The sequence below is a fragment of the Uranotaenia lowii genome, chromosome 1, assembly GCF_029784155.1.
Source record: "Uranotaenia lowii strain MFRU-FL chromosome 1, ASM2978415v1, whole genome shotgun sequence".
NCBI classification, from domain to species: domain Eukaryota; kingdom Metazoa; phylum Arthropoda; class Insecta; order Diptera; family Culicidae; genus Uranotaenia; species Uranotaenia lowii.
Genome location: NC_073691.1, coordinates 42,631,416 through 42,650,389, shown reverse-complemented (window position 1 = coordinate 42,650,389; position 18,974 = coordinate 42,631,416). Strand labels below are relative to the sequence as shown.

Here is an 18,974-nt window from a genome sequence, read left to right as displayed (position 1 = left end):
TTGAAAAAAAAGTGTCCAAATAGTGACTTTGAGGACCGAAAAAAGTGACCAAATTGTGACTATGTAGAACGAAAAAAGTAACTTTGAAGTACAAAAAATATGACCAAATCAGGACCCGTCCATGGTGGGGGAGAGGGGGGGGGGGTTTTCGAAATTCAAATTTAGATAAAAATAATAACAATACCAAAAATAAAAAATTGAAAAGGAAAGGGTTTTCTTACACCGTTTGTCACTCATCTCAATGACTGATAAACAAAATTTTGGAAACATATTACAATGAATGTTTCAAATTTTCGATAAGTCAAGAAAGTAAGAAATAAATTAGTTTCAAAAGAATTTCTAAGCAAATTTAAAATTAAAAAAATCTGAATTCTAAAATAAATGTCCAATCTTGTACAAAACTAACCATGAATAGATGTTAGGAAAATGATAATAATTGTTAATCTTTATTCATCTAAATTTGGAATTCTTTTCCTCATTTTCAACTGGAAGTTTAGTGAGAAATTCCGCTATATTTTTTTAATTTAAACAAAAAATATTTAATCACGATTTAAAATGTGAATTACCGATAACTGAATAAGAAATTAATTTTGAACAGAATTTATGCTATGTTCGATGGTTTATTTTAATTTGATAAAAAGAAGAATATATTTGTAATTGTTTGAAAAGTACGAGTTATATAAGCCAGACATAAAACCTTTAATAAATTAAAATCCTCCAGTTATCAAAATTTCATTTTTGAAGCTTAAATAAAAACTTCATGTTCAGCTACACTGACAAAGAAATGTTACAAAATGAGTAATTACGTCAATGATAAAAACTGATGAAAAATTAAAAATAATGAGTTCAAAACTTTTGTTATTAACATTGAAAGCACAAATCAAATACAAAGTTAGTTAACACTGCGTACTAAAATTTATTTTTAAAGTTGCTACTTAGAACAATTTTTCAAACTTTTTAGATTAATTTAAAAATCATGATCGATCCAAAAAACATGAATTCATATAAAAAATATTAATAAAAAGTTTTTAAATATTCAATCGCAGGTTTTAAAGCTTTAAATTACAAGCTCTGAGTATTTTGTCTCTTTTGATTAAAATATTGAGTTCTGAAAGAACAGAAGGTTGAAATTATGTTTTATTATTAAAACTTTGGAGTTAAAGGCTTATGGTTGAAGAACACGAAAATTCAGAATTTAAAAACAAAGAAACAATTGTTAAAAATATGTCTTAAAAATTTAAAAAGTTTGATTAAAAAAAATCCGGCAAGTTTATTAGAAAATTAAAAAAAAAACTGTACAATAAAATTCGGTAAATTTATTTGAAAATTGAAAAAAACAATATGGAAATAAAAAAGATTAGTTTTTAAAAATATTTCAGGAAGAGTTTTTTCAATAAACATGTTTCACTATAACCATTTTGGTTCCTTTTTTTCAAATTATTGATTTGGTAAATAGTGTCCTAAACTAGAAATTTTTGTCAAATTCGGCCGAACACATTTAGTTTCGGTGATAAAGAGTTTATTACTAGTAAAATCATACATTGATAGATAACTGATTATGGAAAAATGCCATTACAAGTATTTTTGACATCACAGCAAAAAGTTCAAAATAAACTTGATTCTATTTAAAGCTCATCAATTCATATACAACTTTTATTTTCAAATAATATGTTTTTGATTATAGTTTTTGTAAAAAAAAAGTGCAGAAACTTCTCTAAAGATAGAAAGCTGATAGAAATATTGCATACATATTTAGATTCGGGGAACCCAAATTAGTTGGAATTACCGTTTAAATTCATTGCACCTAAGAAAAATGTAGATTTTGTGGCCTTGTGTAAATTTTTAAAACCCTTTTTTAAGTATTTAGAAGAACAAAAAACACGAAATGAAATTGAGTATGAAATTGTTTTTTTTTTAAGAATATTTCATATCAACATAACATTTGTTATGACATAAAAGATGTTTTTAATAAAAAAAATGGTTCGTTTCAATCTCAATCTTAGTTACACTTCTTAATAAAAACCCATTCTAAAGACGAGATAGGGTTTTTGTATACCAAGTTTTGAGTTCCAATACAAAAGGTTGATTGAACTAAATCTACAATCAAAATTAGTTTCAAATCATGAACGTCAAATAATGTCGTGTGTCAAGCCAAGGGTGATTCATGCCGAAGTTCCGCCGGAGGCGAAAAAAATTTCTGACTGACTGATCAAGTAATTTACCGTTACTACCGTCAATATTAACACGCACAATTCAAATTACTCTTTCATTGGTTCATTTTCGGTGAAAAAAGTGACTTTTGGTGATAAAAGTGACCATTTTTCGGAAAATAGTGACTTTAGTTACCAAATGATGAAAAAAGTGACTTTTTAGTGACTGACCCAAAAAAAAGTGACCAAGTCACTAAAAAGTGACTCGCTACCAGCCCTGGAAATCAGAGAAATTGCAAATTGACAAAAATTTCGAAAAACAGTAACCATTGAAAATTCGTCAAAAATTTGTAATTCGTATTTTAAAAATCAAAAGATGCGAAAATCCTCTTTTCAAAATGTGTTTGGTGTGACCTAAACACTTTTGACGGTTCATTGATTGAAAAGTACGGATTTTAAACCACTTTTTTGCCTTTTTTTTGTTCATATTCTTGAAAAATTTCTCAAAAATATATCCTCGTGTAAAACGAATCGCATTTAACTTCAGCTTTCTTGTACACTTAGTGATTTTTTTAGCATTCCGTAGCTAATCTACAGTTTTTTTTTCGAAGTATGTTTTTCGGATTTTTCTTCTTCTAATACTTGAATAACGGAAACGAAAGTGTTGTAGCTGAATAATGTCTGAAAAACATATTTGAGTAACATTACGAGGTTTTTAAAACTATTAGTAAAAATCGGTTGAGAAACAAGAGAGATATAGCCAAGGTGTGTATATATAGGAGGTGTAACGATATGTAAAACTCCCGGTTCAGCCATTTTGATTTGGCTACTGCGGAGTTCGTGGAGTTTGTTTACCAACAAAGCCCTCAGCTCGAACCAAGGAGTAAATATATATGAGAGGTGTTACCGAATAACAAATTCCCTATTCAACCATTTTGGCTATTTAGGCTATGCAACTGCGAAACTCATGGAGTTAGTTTACCAACGAACCACAGAAAAGCTGAGCAAATAATCTTATGTTTAAAAACTAACTCATTGATAGCCCCGCTTACTCCTCGCCTACTAACTGTTAAATTCAGAGAACCTCGTGTTTCAAAAAACCTTGGCTCGAACAAATTCACCGATGTTTACAAACAAACTCACTGAACCTCACCGCGCTCTCCTCGCCTACTTCCTGATAAAGTCGGAGAACCTTGTGATCTGATAACCTTGGATATAGCTAGTTTAAGCGAGGAGTGTCAAATTGACACTTCAAGACTGATTAGCAGGGATGCCAGGTGTTGAGGATAAAAAATCTGGGCAATTTTGAAAAAAAGTCTGGGAGTGTCTGTGCATAAGGAAGATCACAAATTTGACACTAAACAAGAGGTTATGCGTGTGAGCGGGGCGGGGAGGGGGGGGAGGGTGTTTTGCTGTGGGTTATTTTCAAGTTGAGAACTATACAACAAACACTGTTTCCTACCACGTAACATAACATTAAAAAAAATGGGGGTTTAATGATAATTAGTCAAATACGTCAAATACCTATGGATACAAGCGAGATTTCAGTCTAATCTGGCACTTACGGATCAAATTCGATACACGAATATTGATTTCATCACTCAATTTTGAAAGTCTGTAAAATCTGGGCACTCTTAGTAAAAATCTGGGCAAAATCTGTGTCTGACCAATATCTGGAAGAAGGGTCAAAAGTCTTGGTTTTACAGACAAATCTGGGCACCTGGCAACCCAGCTGATTAGGGAGTTTTTTTCCTGGGCTTCAGGGTGCGTTCATAAAAAAGTAATAATGCAAAATTAAAGATTTCAAGAATTCATTGAGGGTCCCTAATTAACCCTTTTTTTAAACTTTATTGTTAACCTTTTTATAGCTGCTTGAATTGAATATATATTTTGTATTGAAAATCAACAAACAGGCTCGGTTCGAAAGAAGAAAGAAAAATGATGTTCAGAATGTTTCAGAACGAAATATGCAATTTTTCCGTACAAACATACTTAAAAATTCTGCAAAAAATTATGGATTTTTGACTTCCGAAACGGAGTTTTCTAGACCCCAGTCTTTGAGAAATTCAAAAATGACTCCAAATCGACTTAGTCTACAGTAACATTGTTGAAAAACATCGGGTAGACTATTTTACCGGCAATTTATAAACATTGATGGACTCTTCCATATGTGGTGCCATTTCGTTTTAACAAACTTCAACTAAACCAACTTTCTGCAAACTGTTGACAGGGTCAAACAATTCGTTGGAATCCATCCCAAAAAAAACTTACCAGTACCTCGTTTATCAATGATCAATTCAGCCAAAATCCAAATACGAACGAAACACACGAAGGTGAATGGGGAACATCAAGCGATTCAAAAGAAGGTAATCGACATAGTTGAGAAGTGATGAGACAAAACAAAAGTTTCACCTAGGAAAAACAGTTTTAAAGAAGATGGAACGACACTTTTCATTGGCATTGAAATGTAGCTCACAAGTTGCGATCTTCGTGTTTTTGTTCATACTTAGTCGTGGTAAAAACTACGACATGATGGGTATGTTTTTCTTGTAAATGAATAGTGTTTTTATTTCTCATCAAGATTTAATCATCTGAAAACATTCCCGCAAATCTCTTATTACTTTACAACCTCACATTAAAACTCGATTTAGCTGCCACCCGGTTACGGTTCCGAAAACCTTCCGTCTTCGAACGAAACGTTCGATGGTTTTGTGGTTTTGGTGTTGTTTGTTGCACCGACAGACAGCTTGCGGGGTAGAAAGTTGAACTAGTTCGGTCGGAGATAGAAATTTGTCTCGAGTCTCGAGTGATTGCGGAGGAAAAATAAAACCCGAAGCAACAACAACTCTACTGATGGCGGCTCCTCGTCCGTCAGTCGTCACCGGTCGTCGTCGGTCACTATGACAAGTGCATCAAAGTGGAAAATGTCGTCGTTCCATGTGAGACGCTTCGGTGATGTTACCTTCTAATGTGGTCAGGTTGCTGCTGCTGAAAGTCGTCGGTCCCCGGTTGACTGAATTATGTAATGGCGACCGTAACGACGACTATGACGGATGGTCCTCCAATCTTAGATGGGGTTCACTAGAGATCATGGAAAAGTTGAAAAACTAAAATCCATGAAGCATGTTCAATTTTTATGGCATTACTTTCAACTATTCTCTACAACATTCTCTACAGCTCAGAACAGGGAACTTTTTCTTACTTTACAAGAGGAAAATTTGACTTCAAAGCATAGCAGAAACACATTTTTTATGAAAAAGTGAAAATTAAAAAAAATATCGAAGGTAAATAATTATGGCAATACTGTGAACCACGCAAACTTTTGTGCGTCAAAGTTTTAAGTTGAATAAGCTTTGTAGAGCATTTTGAAGGGTTTTGAGACACGGGAAAGAAGTTCAATTCTTACTTAAATCATTTTAATATTCTGAAACACTTCTTAAAAGTTTCAGAATGTTCCACTTTTAGGATTTTGAGTTCAGAAGAAAATTTTTCGAAATAAATAAAAACTTAAAACTAAGCGAAAAAGTTACTGATAGTTTTGTTTTATTTTTGATTTTCTCATGAACTAAAAGAATTTAATCACAAAAGCTTTTTTTAATTTTGCGATTTCATTATCAATTTTTCACTAAAGGCCAAAAAACATAACCCATTTAACACATTGTGGACCAAATAAGAGCCAATTTTTTTTTCACTCGTGGCGAGTGAGCTGTACTTAGGAGCATAACCCAAATGTGAGTTATGCTTCTAAGTACAGCTCAATGTGGTCCTGGTGTTAAGGACGATTTAAAATGCTATGATATCTAGGATTTGTTTTTAAGATTTCATATTTTAAAAACTTCACTGTGACCGGCTTCAATTTTACGCATATGCATATCTTAACAAGAAGAAAACCAGTTTCGAGATCAACAAGAACACCAACCAAAATGAGAAAATGAACAAATTTTGAAACCATTTAGAATTGGGGCCTTTCTTAACCCTTTCCTTCCCACGAGGTTTTTCACGTTTTAAAAATAGAAATATTGATTTTCAGCTGAAGTTCTAGAACAAAAGATGCATAATTTAAGCCTACTTTAATGATCCATTTGATTAATTTGGGTTTTGAGGTGGATCATATGTGCTCCATTGGGAAGATAACAACACATAGTGTGCAAATAAAAAAAAAAGGAAATAATTGCATAAAAACATGGAATTTCATCACTTCATTGATCACAAACTAAAATGATCCTTTTTGATAAAAATCTTCTTTGGTGTACGCATCCCTCGAAAGTCTATTTATTGAAATATTTGAAATTTTCATTCTTGCCTTGAACAATGGCCGCCATGACACTTTTTGCAAGGAAATCAAAACATGCCGTTTTTCGAGAAAATCTCGAACTTTTACAAATATTTGGAGACATGTGGTCATTTAAGAAGATGAAATAACTATCCTGAAGTGATTTTCATGAGTATTGATGAGAAGCTTCACAAGAAGAAAAGTACGTTTTGTTCCCAGTGTATCACCAGTGATCCACTTTACTTACTCAAAAATTTATATGTTTTAGTTGAAATCTAAGTAAACCATCAATTGATTCTGCTTGCATATGCAACCTTCTGCACGTCAGTATTTTTATTTGAGGGAAATTTTAACAACTTGTCAAGTTATTGAACAACAAATGACGACTTGATTTAAATTCGAAAAAAATCCGAATTTTTTGCAGCTTTTGATCTGCCAAGCAAAACCTAACGAACCGAATTTCTTCAAATTTCGTGCAATGTTTCTTCACTCATATCTACACATTCGGTGAAAAAATGGTGTTGATCCAAAGCGTCCAGTTCAAATGCGAGCTGTGCAAAGTTGTGGATCACCTGTGCTACCATGGGAAGGAAAGGGTTAAGTAATTTACAGAAATTTATCAAAGCTGTAATAATATAAGAAAAAATAAATAATTTCCCATCTGAAACTTATTGTTTTGTGAGCTTGAGCTATCAATTACGGTCCAACTGCGCGACCCCCTCTAATGCTTTTCTCATGTTTTCTTTATATTGGATTTGGACCCCTTTTCTTCGAAGGGACGAGGCCTTTTTGTACTAAAACTATCTGGACATGTAAATGTAAGCATTTTCTCATCATTTGATGAGATTCACTAGTCAATTGATTGAATTTTGCCGCTTTCATCGTATTTTACGATTATTTTGTATGGGAGCCCTCTCTCCTACAAACTCAAAACTCCACAGATACCATTCTTCATTCAAAAAACTACTCCATGTCGAATTTCACATCAATCGGTTCAGTAGTTCTTGAAGGCCAAATGTACAAATTCTCTCTATTTTCATGGAGATTTTGACAATTTTTAGTAAATTTCATTCAACGAATCAACGCATATATAAAAAACCATATCTCCTGCTTTTTTTATATTGTGAAGATTGTAACACGAACTTTCAAATACAATCAACGATTAAAAATTTTCGACTTACTCCATTTGGAATTATTGGAGCTCTAAAAGAGTCATTTTTAAACACAAAGACATGAACATGGAAAAACTGATTTTTATAGGACCACCCAGATACATTCAGATACATGAAAACAAGTTGTCATTAAACTTTCAGTTCAAGAGATAGATATTGGTGTTGGTGTCTTCGACAAAGTTTCATGAATTCTTATGTTTTACAATATTGTTGAATGATGTAGGCCTCTATTTTATCACAGCTAGAATATAATTTTCGGATACCAGAAATCTTATGAACCACCCTCAAATGTTGATGATGATCGCCTTCAGTTGTTGTTAAAGGTTGTCTAAGACATCAAATGCATCGAATTTAAGGGGAACACGCTAATAATTGTTTCCCGTTAAATTTCATTTCTGGACCACTGTGCGCTGGAATCAGTAAATTAGTCACGAAAATCTCTATTTAGTTTAATTATCTCTCTATGTCGAACTACCTTGCCTCTTTCGTTTAAAGTCATTTAACAATCTTGATACTTTAGAAAAAAAGGTTATTTTAAAATTTATATCTTTTTTGAATTCGCTATTAAAATATGTTGAAGATCTTTAAATATTATGTGATGATAGAATCTACATTTACGAGATCCGTTTCATCAGAAGTTATTGCATATTGCATTTGAAAATATATATGAATGTATATGAATGATCTTTCTAATAAAAATCAACTAGGTATATATTTGTAACTGATTTTTTTTTCTAAACATTAAAAGCTATTTTATGCCTGAAACAAGTGATTAGGCATTAACCTAAATACACATTTCAAATTGTATGGATACTTTTTTATTGATTTGTTGCTGCTTTTCAACGTTTACAATTATTCTTATCCATAACAGTGATTTTGATAACCAGTTCGATTTTTGTTAAGACTTCATAACAATTTTTTAACCCTAAATATGGATTGAAGAAATCTAAATTTAATTATTGTTAACAGATAATCGAAACATAACTATAACTTCATCTATACCAAACCAGTTAAACAAATAATATGTCCAAAAATATCTTTATTTTTCTGTTGGAGGGTGATCTGTAAATGGAAATTTTTCAACAGAAGATTAAATACAAAAATAAAAGTTTACTTAAAGATTTTTAATTTCTACTAATTAATTTTTCGAATTTAGTACCAGATATAGTAGAAAAAGTTCACCGGAAAAAGACGAAGATGGAGAAAGCTTCATTTTTGTTCATTTATTTTTTTATTTAAATGCAGAAACCCTACAATCTATCCTTGATTCTCTTAATTCTTAATTTTTAAAATTAATTTTTCAAACTTCCTCGAATTCATCTGAGATATTTTTTTCAATACATTATTCAAACATCATTCGTATAAAGTTATATATTTAAAATACTTTGATCTTTCTGGATTCAAAACTAAATTTCTATAAAAAAAAATGGTGGTGTAATTTATACTTAAGTTCCTTTTTTTATTTTTTATTCAAAAAAATTAATTTTAATCTACCTTTGGATTCGTATTCAAACCCCTTCATTTGTTAGATTGATTCATTCCGTCACATTTTCAAAAACATGCTTACAAAATCAAACTCATTTAACCCCCTCAGTCTCTCATCCCTCCCAGCAATACAATTTGTCTCAGAAATCCTACCAAATGTATATCCTTCAGCACAAGTAAACGAGAGAATAATCTGTCTCGTTTGATTATTTCCATCAATAGCTCAACACTTCTTAGTTGGTTTACGACGCAAATATATTTTGGAAATGTATCTCTTGAATTAGAAATTAGAACTCTGAAAGGTATCGCTTTTTGCTAAAAATTGCGTACCCAAGTTCTCATGAAATTAAATTATTGGAGTGAAATATTTCTTCAAGTGAGGAAGAAAATAAAGAGTTGTGTATTTCAAATTTACGGCTCAATAATAATTAATATTTATTTAAATGCTTTGTATATTCAATAGAAAAAGAGATAAATAATTGATTTATCTTGTGAATCTCTATTGGATTGCTCTTATCCAGTCCATTGTGATGGGTTATCTTTGAAGCAGCTCGGAAACTGGAACTTGAACAAATGCACTTTAATGATTTCAGTATCGTAAAACACACTTTTTAAACGAAGAATACTAAACTAATGACACTTATTTCCGTTTAAATCATTTTCAGTTGATTTTCGGACAAATAATTTAAAAAAATCTAAAATACACCGAAAAAACAAACGAAAACACGTCTGTTCACGAGCACTGCGACCCATCAGAAGTTTTTTGTTTTTTTTTTAAGTTATGAAAGTAAAATTTGTTGTATTAAAATGGCACATTTCAAATAATGAACATTTAACGATTCAAAACAATCGCAAATAAATTAATTCCAGTAACAAACAAAATTGAATTTACTCAAGAAATCGCTTAATGTGTTTCTCGTTGATATGATCCATACATGCACAATGATACCGAAATTTGGAATGCTTTCCCCATAATATGATATCTGAAAATGTTTCCTTACTTTATATTTTATACCGGAAACAAATATGTGTAAAAAAGTTCACTGAAGGGAAAGTTCAAAAATTTGAATTCAAACATAAATTTAAGCATTCAAAACTCAACGTTACTAAACGCGCATTTATTAAAGTACTTTTTCATGGTGAACCGTTTTATCAAAGATTTTTTTCAGAAAAACCTGATACTGAACCTACTTTATCGTGGAATTTTTCATATTTGAAAGTAGTCCAATGTTGATTTGGCATCACTTTTTTGCTGTAATGAATACATATAAGCTAACCTTTGACAATTTTCTCTTAAGTAAACGACGAACTATTTACTTGACTCCATATGCAGATATTGATTCTTAATTAGAGTAACAATTTTTAACACTATTTTAATGAAATGTAAAACTTGTAATAACATTTATGTGTTGATGGTTCATGATCGGATTTTTTTTCTAAGACATTCAAACAAAAAAGGAGATGCAAGCTCAACAGGAGTATTCAAGACCGCAAAAAATCCAAACGGAAAAATTTCTTATTTCTACCTGTTATTTATCCGTAACAACTGGACTAAATTTTCAAATTTAATCATTTTTGATAAGCTCTAAGTTTTGAGTTTAATTTTTTAGAACATGAGTTAAGTGTAAAATTCAAAATTTTCCAGTTTTTCTGGAGCGGGACATGTCCCGCTTTTTTGTTGAATGTCCCACCGTCCCGCTTTTCCTTCAAAATGTCCCGCTTTTTTTCATGGAAATTTTTTGCAAAATTCACTGACTTACACTGGAAAAAATCAAATTTAAATTTATTGGTTCTAAGCAAAAAATTTCTCCAATACGTCTTATTTTTTAAATAAACAAAGCAACACAAAAAAAAATCTCAAAATAAGCATACATTTTTCAGAGTTAAGCGTTCTTGGAGCACGTTCAACCAATGCAATGTTATTAATTTTGGTATGAAGAAAATAATATTTAAGTTGCCCCCAACTGATTTTTAGATCTTTTTTTCGACAGAATCTTAGGTAAATTGCCATACTCTACCTTATTCAACTTAATTGTCCAATGTAAAAAGAATTGATGGAAATTTTCTTGAGTTTTCAAACCTTTAAAACAAATTTGACATATCTATATTTGTTATCACACAAAAGATTTTTACGCGATATCAAATCCGCCGTTTACATGTAGTACTTGAAATATATCTCCCAAACCTTAGTGTACTTTCTAAGATTTTTTTTAATGTCCCGCTTTTTTCGGCGGTGTCCCGCTTTTTTGTCGTGAAATGTCCCGCTTTTTTTTTTGAAGCATCTGGCAAGCCTAAAATATTCCCTTCCTTTATCAACGTTGCATTTGGCGGATCGTTATTAAACTGTGTTCGATGTTTACTCTTGGGCTCGAACTCGCGGACAGCGGCTCAGGAGACAACAGACTTGCCAACTGAGCTATATCACAAGCCCTGTACAATCAGTAATTTTTTCGACATTTTCCAAATAAAAAGTTTTTTTCAATTTCTTCAACTTCTCTTCTAAACTTTCCTGATGGATTTATTATTTCCAACAAAAAGTACTAGGACTTAAGTTAAAGTCGTTAAAAATAGATAAAATTCAGGTGGTGTCTCTCAACGAACTGATTCTGCTCATTAGACCGGCTGTCTTCTATGGACACGAGACGTGGATAATCCTCAATGAGGACCTGCGCACACTCGAGCGACGAGTCTTAAGAACCATCTATGGCGAACCCAGCATTAAGAAGGACATTTTGCGAGAATGCCGGAGATTCGTCCTGCAAAACAGGTGTTCGCTGCGAATCCGGTAGGAACGAGACGAGCAGGGGCGCAATGAGCGAGTTGGTTAGACCGCGTGGAGGGAGCGTGATCTGGCGAATATGAGATGCCCGATAAGTTGGAGAACGGTTGCGATGGACCGAGGGAATTGGAGAAATATTGTTCATCAGATGATGTCGTGAGACGAAGAACCATGTAAATAAATAAACATAATCGTTCTGCGGCTTAAAGTGGACACTTGCGGAGAAATTGCGATTTGAAATGAACTTTTTTAAAAACAGTTTCAGATAAAAAATCTTCCAAGATTTTTTTGAAAAAGAATTTAAGATAAATGAAAAAACATGTAGAATTGAAGCAAAGAAATCAAGGTCAGATTACAGAATTAAAATTAATGTTTAGATTTCAGATCTAAAATTTAAATTTTTGACCCAAAGCTATGGATCAGATGGTTGGTCCAAAAAATATTGAAAATTAATGACTAGAGAAATGTCCACATAGCCGCCACAAAGAACCATGATCCGGATCGAATAAGACTTGTTGCAGCCAATTGATGAGAATCATTTGGCAAAAAAGGAAATTTTGTAACCGAATCTGAAGCAGCGTGTTCCACACACGGTTCGTCCACTTTCCGTTCGCCTTCGGAAATCATCTCCAAGTAAGGCCAAAATTGTGCAACCAACCCACGACGCTCGGAGTATGGAGTTAGAAGCGACTGACTGACTTTGAATCGTCGCCATCGTCTTTGCCGACGACGACGTCGACTTCCATCATCATCCCACTCATCAAAAAACCAGATCACCACATCTGCTCTGCTGCTCGCTTGAAAGTTGCAAGTTGCAGCACAACGCAATGTGCCTTTGAATGAGTACATTTCAAACATTGATCGAAACCGACGTTTGGAAACTACACTCTGGTGGCTCTACTACTTCTGCTAGATTGCTGTTACGATACCAATTTTCATAGTTAAGTACCCTTGTAATAGAAAGTCGGTAGTGGTAGATTGAATGAAGGAAAAACTTACCTCTCCACTTTCGGCGGCCGGCGAATTCTCGACGATGTCGTAGATGACGTGCGGAAAGCCTTCGGTTCGCAGCAGCGAAAATCCAAACGTTGCATCCTCGCTCTTCCGCAGCACCACCATCAATTCCTCCTCGGCCATTTCGAGGTGAGGCGCGGTCGGTTCACTCTACTTGCTAGTAAATATTTTCCGGGTGCTGCCACACACAAGCTATCCGATAGCTACTTCTATGCTATTCCTCCGGGTGGGATGCTACATATAGATTTCCGAGCAAAAAAGCACACTTCTCAGAGGGTACAAAGCGAAGGTTTCGACAACCAATAGGGCACCGCCTTTTTCCTTTTTCCATGCAAAGAATTGACCCCAAGAAAACCCAAATTTGCGATTCTCGTGAAGTATTATAACATCAATGAACACACTCACTATTTTATGATTTTTCGACAATTTCGCGCACACAGAGACACACAAAGCAGAGGGATGTATCGCAAAAACTTCAATTTCTGGAAGCTATAAACCACTTTTTTATACCTTTTTCGCTTCTCTTCTTGTTAAATTTGGCAAGCAATGACTTCTGGGCCCCAGAAACTGGAATTTTATCCGCTTGTTTTCGGATTGACTGACCGACAAAAAAAAAAGAATTTGCTTCGTCCCGGTTCGAAGCAGGTTTTTGATTTCTTCTCTTCCCCCTGCTGACCTTGCCCTCCTCAAAACATCATCGTGCTCATCCGTTTAACTTTTACGACTTTCTTCTGCACTTGGATTTCGGCCCCACTTGACATGACTCAATTTTCCTTACACACTACGGATTTTTCTGATTCAATTTTTCGGTCCTCTAGCCGTGGTCCACCGTTGTTCTTCCGCGACGACTTTACGGAACGACATAGGATGTCAGACCTTTTGGAACAGCTAGAAAACTCCCGTATTACTCCCGTGTTTTTCTGCCTTTCGACATTTGCTGATGGCCACAACTAACCTGGTGGATTGGACGCACTCTCTCGGGGAATCAGGCACACTCACACAGTCTCAGAAAGAGACTAACCCACGGGTACCTATCCGTGGAAGTTCAAGCAAACGAACCACCACTCACGACGGAACGGGGCCAGCTTTGGCTGGATGTGGTTGTTGTTATTTTTGTTTTTGTAATATCCAGTTGTTGTTGTTGTTGTCGTTTTTTACTTGTTATTCACCCGAAAATTCCTATTTTTCTCGTATTCCTTTTTGGTTTCGCCGTTCGTCTGTTCGTTCGGTCCTTCAAGAAGCGAATGGTACGCCGCGCACCATCCACTGATACAGTAATTTAGACGATGGCCATGATGGATGATGGAACTGCATCACTACAAAGGGACGTCGTGGTTCTCCATTCCCAGGAACCGAACCGAAAAATATCCAGGAAGTGGATGGTGGTTTCCGGAAGTTTACGCTTCACCACACGCGCAAACGAGGGACCCCTTGAAAGTCTCTAGAAATCTGCACCCCACACTTGGTATGGGTGAAATCTGGGTGGTTTCCGTCCGGCCGAAATGGACACACTTTCTGGCTCACCCACTGCAAAAAAAAAGAGTAACAAAATTGCACTTTTAGTTTATAAATTTAACTTTTAAATCTTAAGTCTGCGAAACACAAAAAACGAAATCTCTAAACGGGTAATGGGTAATTATAAAGTAAGTAGTTTTTTGCTTCCCCACGGAACGGTGTTAAGTTTTTCTTCACGCGAACGCGGCGACACGGCTACCGAGACCAACAGCGAATGAGTGACTCCGGTCCAGTTGAGTACGGTCGATCCCCTCGATTCTGTCCGATCCGACCATTTCGAATCGAATCGAACGAATTCCGTCCGTCCGGGTGGCTCTCTCGTATACGCAGCGAAAATCCAGTTGTTTTGGCCCATTGTAAAAATGAGTTACACGACACCCAGAGAGAAGTGGAAAAGGGTTCTCGGCTTTCCTCTCTCATCAGGTGAGCGACGGCACAGTGTGTCCAGTTTTGTGGGTCTTTGGTATCATTGACCTGTACAACCCTCAAACTACTCTGCAAAGTGATATCTCGAACAGGATCCAGGAGAAAATCAACGCTACACTCCGATGGTAACAAGCTGCATTCCGATCCGGACGATCATGTGTGGGCCACATCACAACGCTACGAATCATACTGGAACAAATCAACGAATTCCAGAACTCTCTTCTGCTGGTGTTGTTGATTTGGAAAAAGCATTTGACCGACTGAACCACGAAAACATTTGGACGGCTCTAAGGCGTCGAGGAGTCCCGGAGAAACTAGTCCATCTCATCGAAGCACAGTATGAGGCATTTTCGTGTAAGGTCCTGCACGACTGTGTCTTGTCTGATCTAAGCCTGGTAGCTACTGGAGTGAGACCGATACTCTTTCTCATCGTAATGGATCTTGACTGAATCGATTGACTGTAGACCGAACCAAGGGTTGCCGTAGAATACTTCCACAATGGAGCAACTGAACGACCTTGACCTGGCAGACGATATTGTTTTGCTCGCCCAAAGACACCAAGACATGAAGAGTAAATTCGACGACCTCACCGAGAGCTCAAAGGCAGCAGGTTTCAAAATCAATGTAAGAAAGACCAAGTCGATGGAAATCAACACAGTAAATTGTTCCAATTTCGTGGTAGCTGAACAACAGATTGAGAAAGTGGAGTGCTTCCAGTACCTTGGTAGCCAGGTTACGCCTGATGGTGGTACAAAGAAAGACATCGAAACCCAGAACAGAAAAGCCCGATTTGCGTTTGCGTTTCGATTCTCTCTACTAACTAAAATCTGAATCTTCAACTCAAACGGTAAATCCGTATTGTTGTACGGGTGCGAAACTTGGAACACATATGCGGTGACGACGCGAAAACTGAAAGATTTTGTGAATTGCTGCCTGCGGAACATCATCCGCGCTTGGTGGCCTGGCAACTGGATCTAAAACATGGAACTACATCGCCGGTGTCATCAAAGGGCGCTAGAAATCGAGATTCGGGAACGTGAGTGGAGATGGATTGGGCACACGCTGCGAAGAGATTAAACCGAGGTTTGCAGAAAGGCGCTTGACTGGAATCCAGATGGGCTTGGAAGAAGAGGCAGGCCCCGAAGCTCGTGGCGGCGTAGTCTAGCCGCTGAAATCCGCGCAGCTGACGAGAACCTTGGCTGGCAGCAAGTGAAGACGCTGGCTTCGGTTCGCCAACAGTGGAGATCTTTCATCTCAGCCCTATGCATCGGTCAATTGACGCCGGACCCTTAGGTAGGTAGGTTGGTTTCATCATTTTAAGATTTCTTAACTACACAGGAGACCGGGATTTGACTCCTTCCTATGACTCCGGCTCGACGAACTATCATAGCACCGGTCCGATGACCTCCCGCCCGTAAACTATTTGTGACACCAGTCCAACTACCTTCCGTAGGACTTCCCACCTAGGCCACCTTCAAATGATTTCCAACGACCTTCACAATGGCTCCAGTTCAACAACCTTTGAGTGGCTCCCAGTTCGAAGACCTTCATCCGGGTCTCGGTTCAACAATCTTCCGTGTTACCGATCTGATAACCTTCCAAAGGCCTCGCTTAACTACAATCGAAAATGCTGTTTAACAAACTATGGATGTGGAAAAGTGGAATCATCTTAGATGTTTAAGCTTCAGGATCCATTTGGAAGGTCATTGAACCAAGAAATCATCGGAAGCCTTAAACCAAAAGGTCGTACGATCGAAGCAATCTCGGAAATCAACATCAAATGCTACAAGTTTAATCGTTTTGAACAAGGATGGAACTGGAAATCCAAGACTAGGAAACATGCATCTTTCAGCGTGTTTCAGTAGCCCGGTGAAAATCAATGGAACTTCGATTCCGGAGCGACTGCTTTGAATTGGTCTGAAAAAAATTGGTCCATGTTTTGATGAGGCCACGACTAGGGCCAACCGAGGATTCTGATAAGCGGCGTTGGAAGCAAAGATTGAAGCGTTGCAGCGCGAGGGTTGTTATAAAAGCACCCAGAGAGATCTCCATGATCAACTGATAGCAGCTGTGGAACAGCTCAGAAAGGAGTGGAAAGAAAACATGAAGAAAATCCTTTTTTTTTTTTATTCTACAAATGGCTTAACCTCTAATACAAGCCCAAGTGTTAAAAGGTAAATTGTAAATTACATGTCTATATTACAATTAATGAAAAAATCAGCAATATTTCTAAACATATTTAAATTTTTGGTTTTTAACATCAACTGTAGATCAGGTGCGATTCGTTTTTCCAGCAGAATTTTCCAAATAGGCCATCTCATCTGTCCAAAATTGGGACAGCTGAACAAATAGTGATCCGGATTGGCATTAGTTGCTCCACAGCTACAGTTTGCACTTACAATTATGCGGTTACGATGAAGGTGTGCTGGCAATCGAGAGTGATTGCTTATCAGTTTAGAGAGTATAACAATTTGCCTCCTTGAAAGCTCCGTTTTGAAGAACCATGGTTGTAGAGACACTTCCTTCATGATGCTATGACAAAAGCGACCTTTGCTTCCTGAGTTCCACCGATACTGCCACAGTTGAAAGAAAATCCTTTTACTAGTCATGGATGTTACTTAAAGTACCACCATAGGGTCGAACATGTGGCTTTGCCACGCTACTCGTCATGGATTGGCGCGGAAGACACGCCCGAAGACGTGGTATTCTTCTCCAGCAAAATGAGTCGGAATTCGTTAATGAAACAACAAAGATAAAACTACACCTGCTTTTTTGATCAGACCACACCTTGAAGATGACCTCGAACCATCAAAATGATATTTGTAGTAATTTTGATCATTTCAGCGAGTACGGTAGTTGACCTCCGAGAGGTCAACACGAATACAGTATGACCTCCGCGAGGTTAACGGTGTACACAGATGTATTCAATTCGTAAAATTCCTTCTTTGAATTAACCAACTGCATAACAAAATAAAACAGGTACCAGTATACGTCGAGGCTGTCAAATGATGATAAATACTGTTTTGCTTGCTCAGGTACAATCGGATATGCAGAGCTAATTCGGCGACTTCACCGAAACTTCCAAGGCAGCACATATCAAAGCGACGAAAGACCAAGCAGAACAGAAAATTCTTCCTGAACATGGTAGAAATTTAGCTTCTTGACATTCGATCAAATTGGCCACCCTGCCTTGGGGAGATGATTGCTGGCAGAAATGAGAGTGAAAGAGAGTGTTTTTGGGCTCGCACACAGAGAGAACATTTTCCAGGAGCAGAAAATATGGTTCCCAGGTCACTCAAATGATGCCGGAGAGAACGACCCCACACCGATTGACCTTGCATCGGCGAAGAGTGCTCCGGTGTTGCGTATGTGTAAGTAAAAACTTTATCAAGGAGGTTCCTTTTTTCCCAACTAGACGACACCTTTTCCAATCTCAAAATGAAGACTCAATTGGAAAACTTACCTTCACCGTGTTTCAATTGATCCTTCACACACACCGAACTGATTTCCTTAGTCCAGTAGCACCAAATCGAACGGCTACCAACTTAACACATTCCACTAAACTACACAATTTTGTCCGACGACGACGTTTCTGTTCAAACACTTCTTCTCAATGACACTGCTGCTGCTGCACGATGCACACTTCCAAATGGTCGCACAGAGAAAACATGAACGAACACCGCACGAACTTAACACTTCAGATTTTCCCTGAATGAAGCAAAAAAAACCGTCGTCTACGCACTCCACAATCCACAACGATGGCTCGCGAGAATAACAAAAAAAAAGTTGGGTCTCAAACTCGCCGCAATATCGCCATCGAAAACCGCAATTCGCTCGCTCCGGAACCGAAAAACACGGAGTTTGGAATGTGCGTGCATAACGGGAAATTTCTCTTTTCCATGTGAGTGTGTGAGTGCAAGAAGTGGTGCCAGTCAGTCCTTTATGAACTGAATTCGGGATGAAGATTTGAAAAAGATTTGTTAAAGGACATTAAATTAATTAACATTAAAAAAATATTTTTTTAACACATTTTTGTTCCACTCGTTAAGTTCAACAAATTGTTTGACAAATAATTTATGTTTGGCAGTAGAAAATCTAAGCCTACAAGCAATTCAATATCATTATTCATAATAACTTCAAAAAATCAGATTAGCAGTTGC

The 18,974-nt window shown here is 36.3% G+C and overlaps 1 protein-coding gene across 3 annotated transcripts in view; it reads right to left on the bottom strand.

Moving 5' to 3' along the window:
- LOC129744719 (PH and SEC7 domain-containing protein) overlaps positions 1-18,599 on the bottom strand; it is a 243,154-nt gene extending 224,555 nt beyond the window's left edge. For 2 of the 3 annotated variants that reach the window (XM_055737435.1, XM_055737585.1), the window contains exons 1-2: positions 18,278-18,599; positions 12,859-14,400 (exon numbers count right to left, since the gene is read on the bottom strand). In XM_055737435.1, coding sequence (XP_055593410.1) covers positions 12,859-12,996 — 138 coding nt within the window. In that variant the 5' untranslated portion in view covers positions 12,997-14,400; positions 18,278-18,599. Of the gene's footprint in view, positions 1-12,858; positions 14,592-18,277 lie in introns of those variants that run through there. The other variant, XM_055737506.1, reaches the window with a different exon arrangement.
- Between the last annotated feature and the right edge of the window lie 375 nt (positions 18,600-18,974).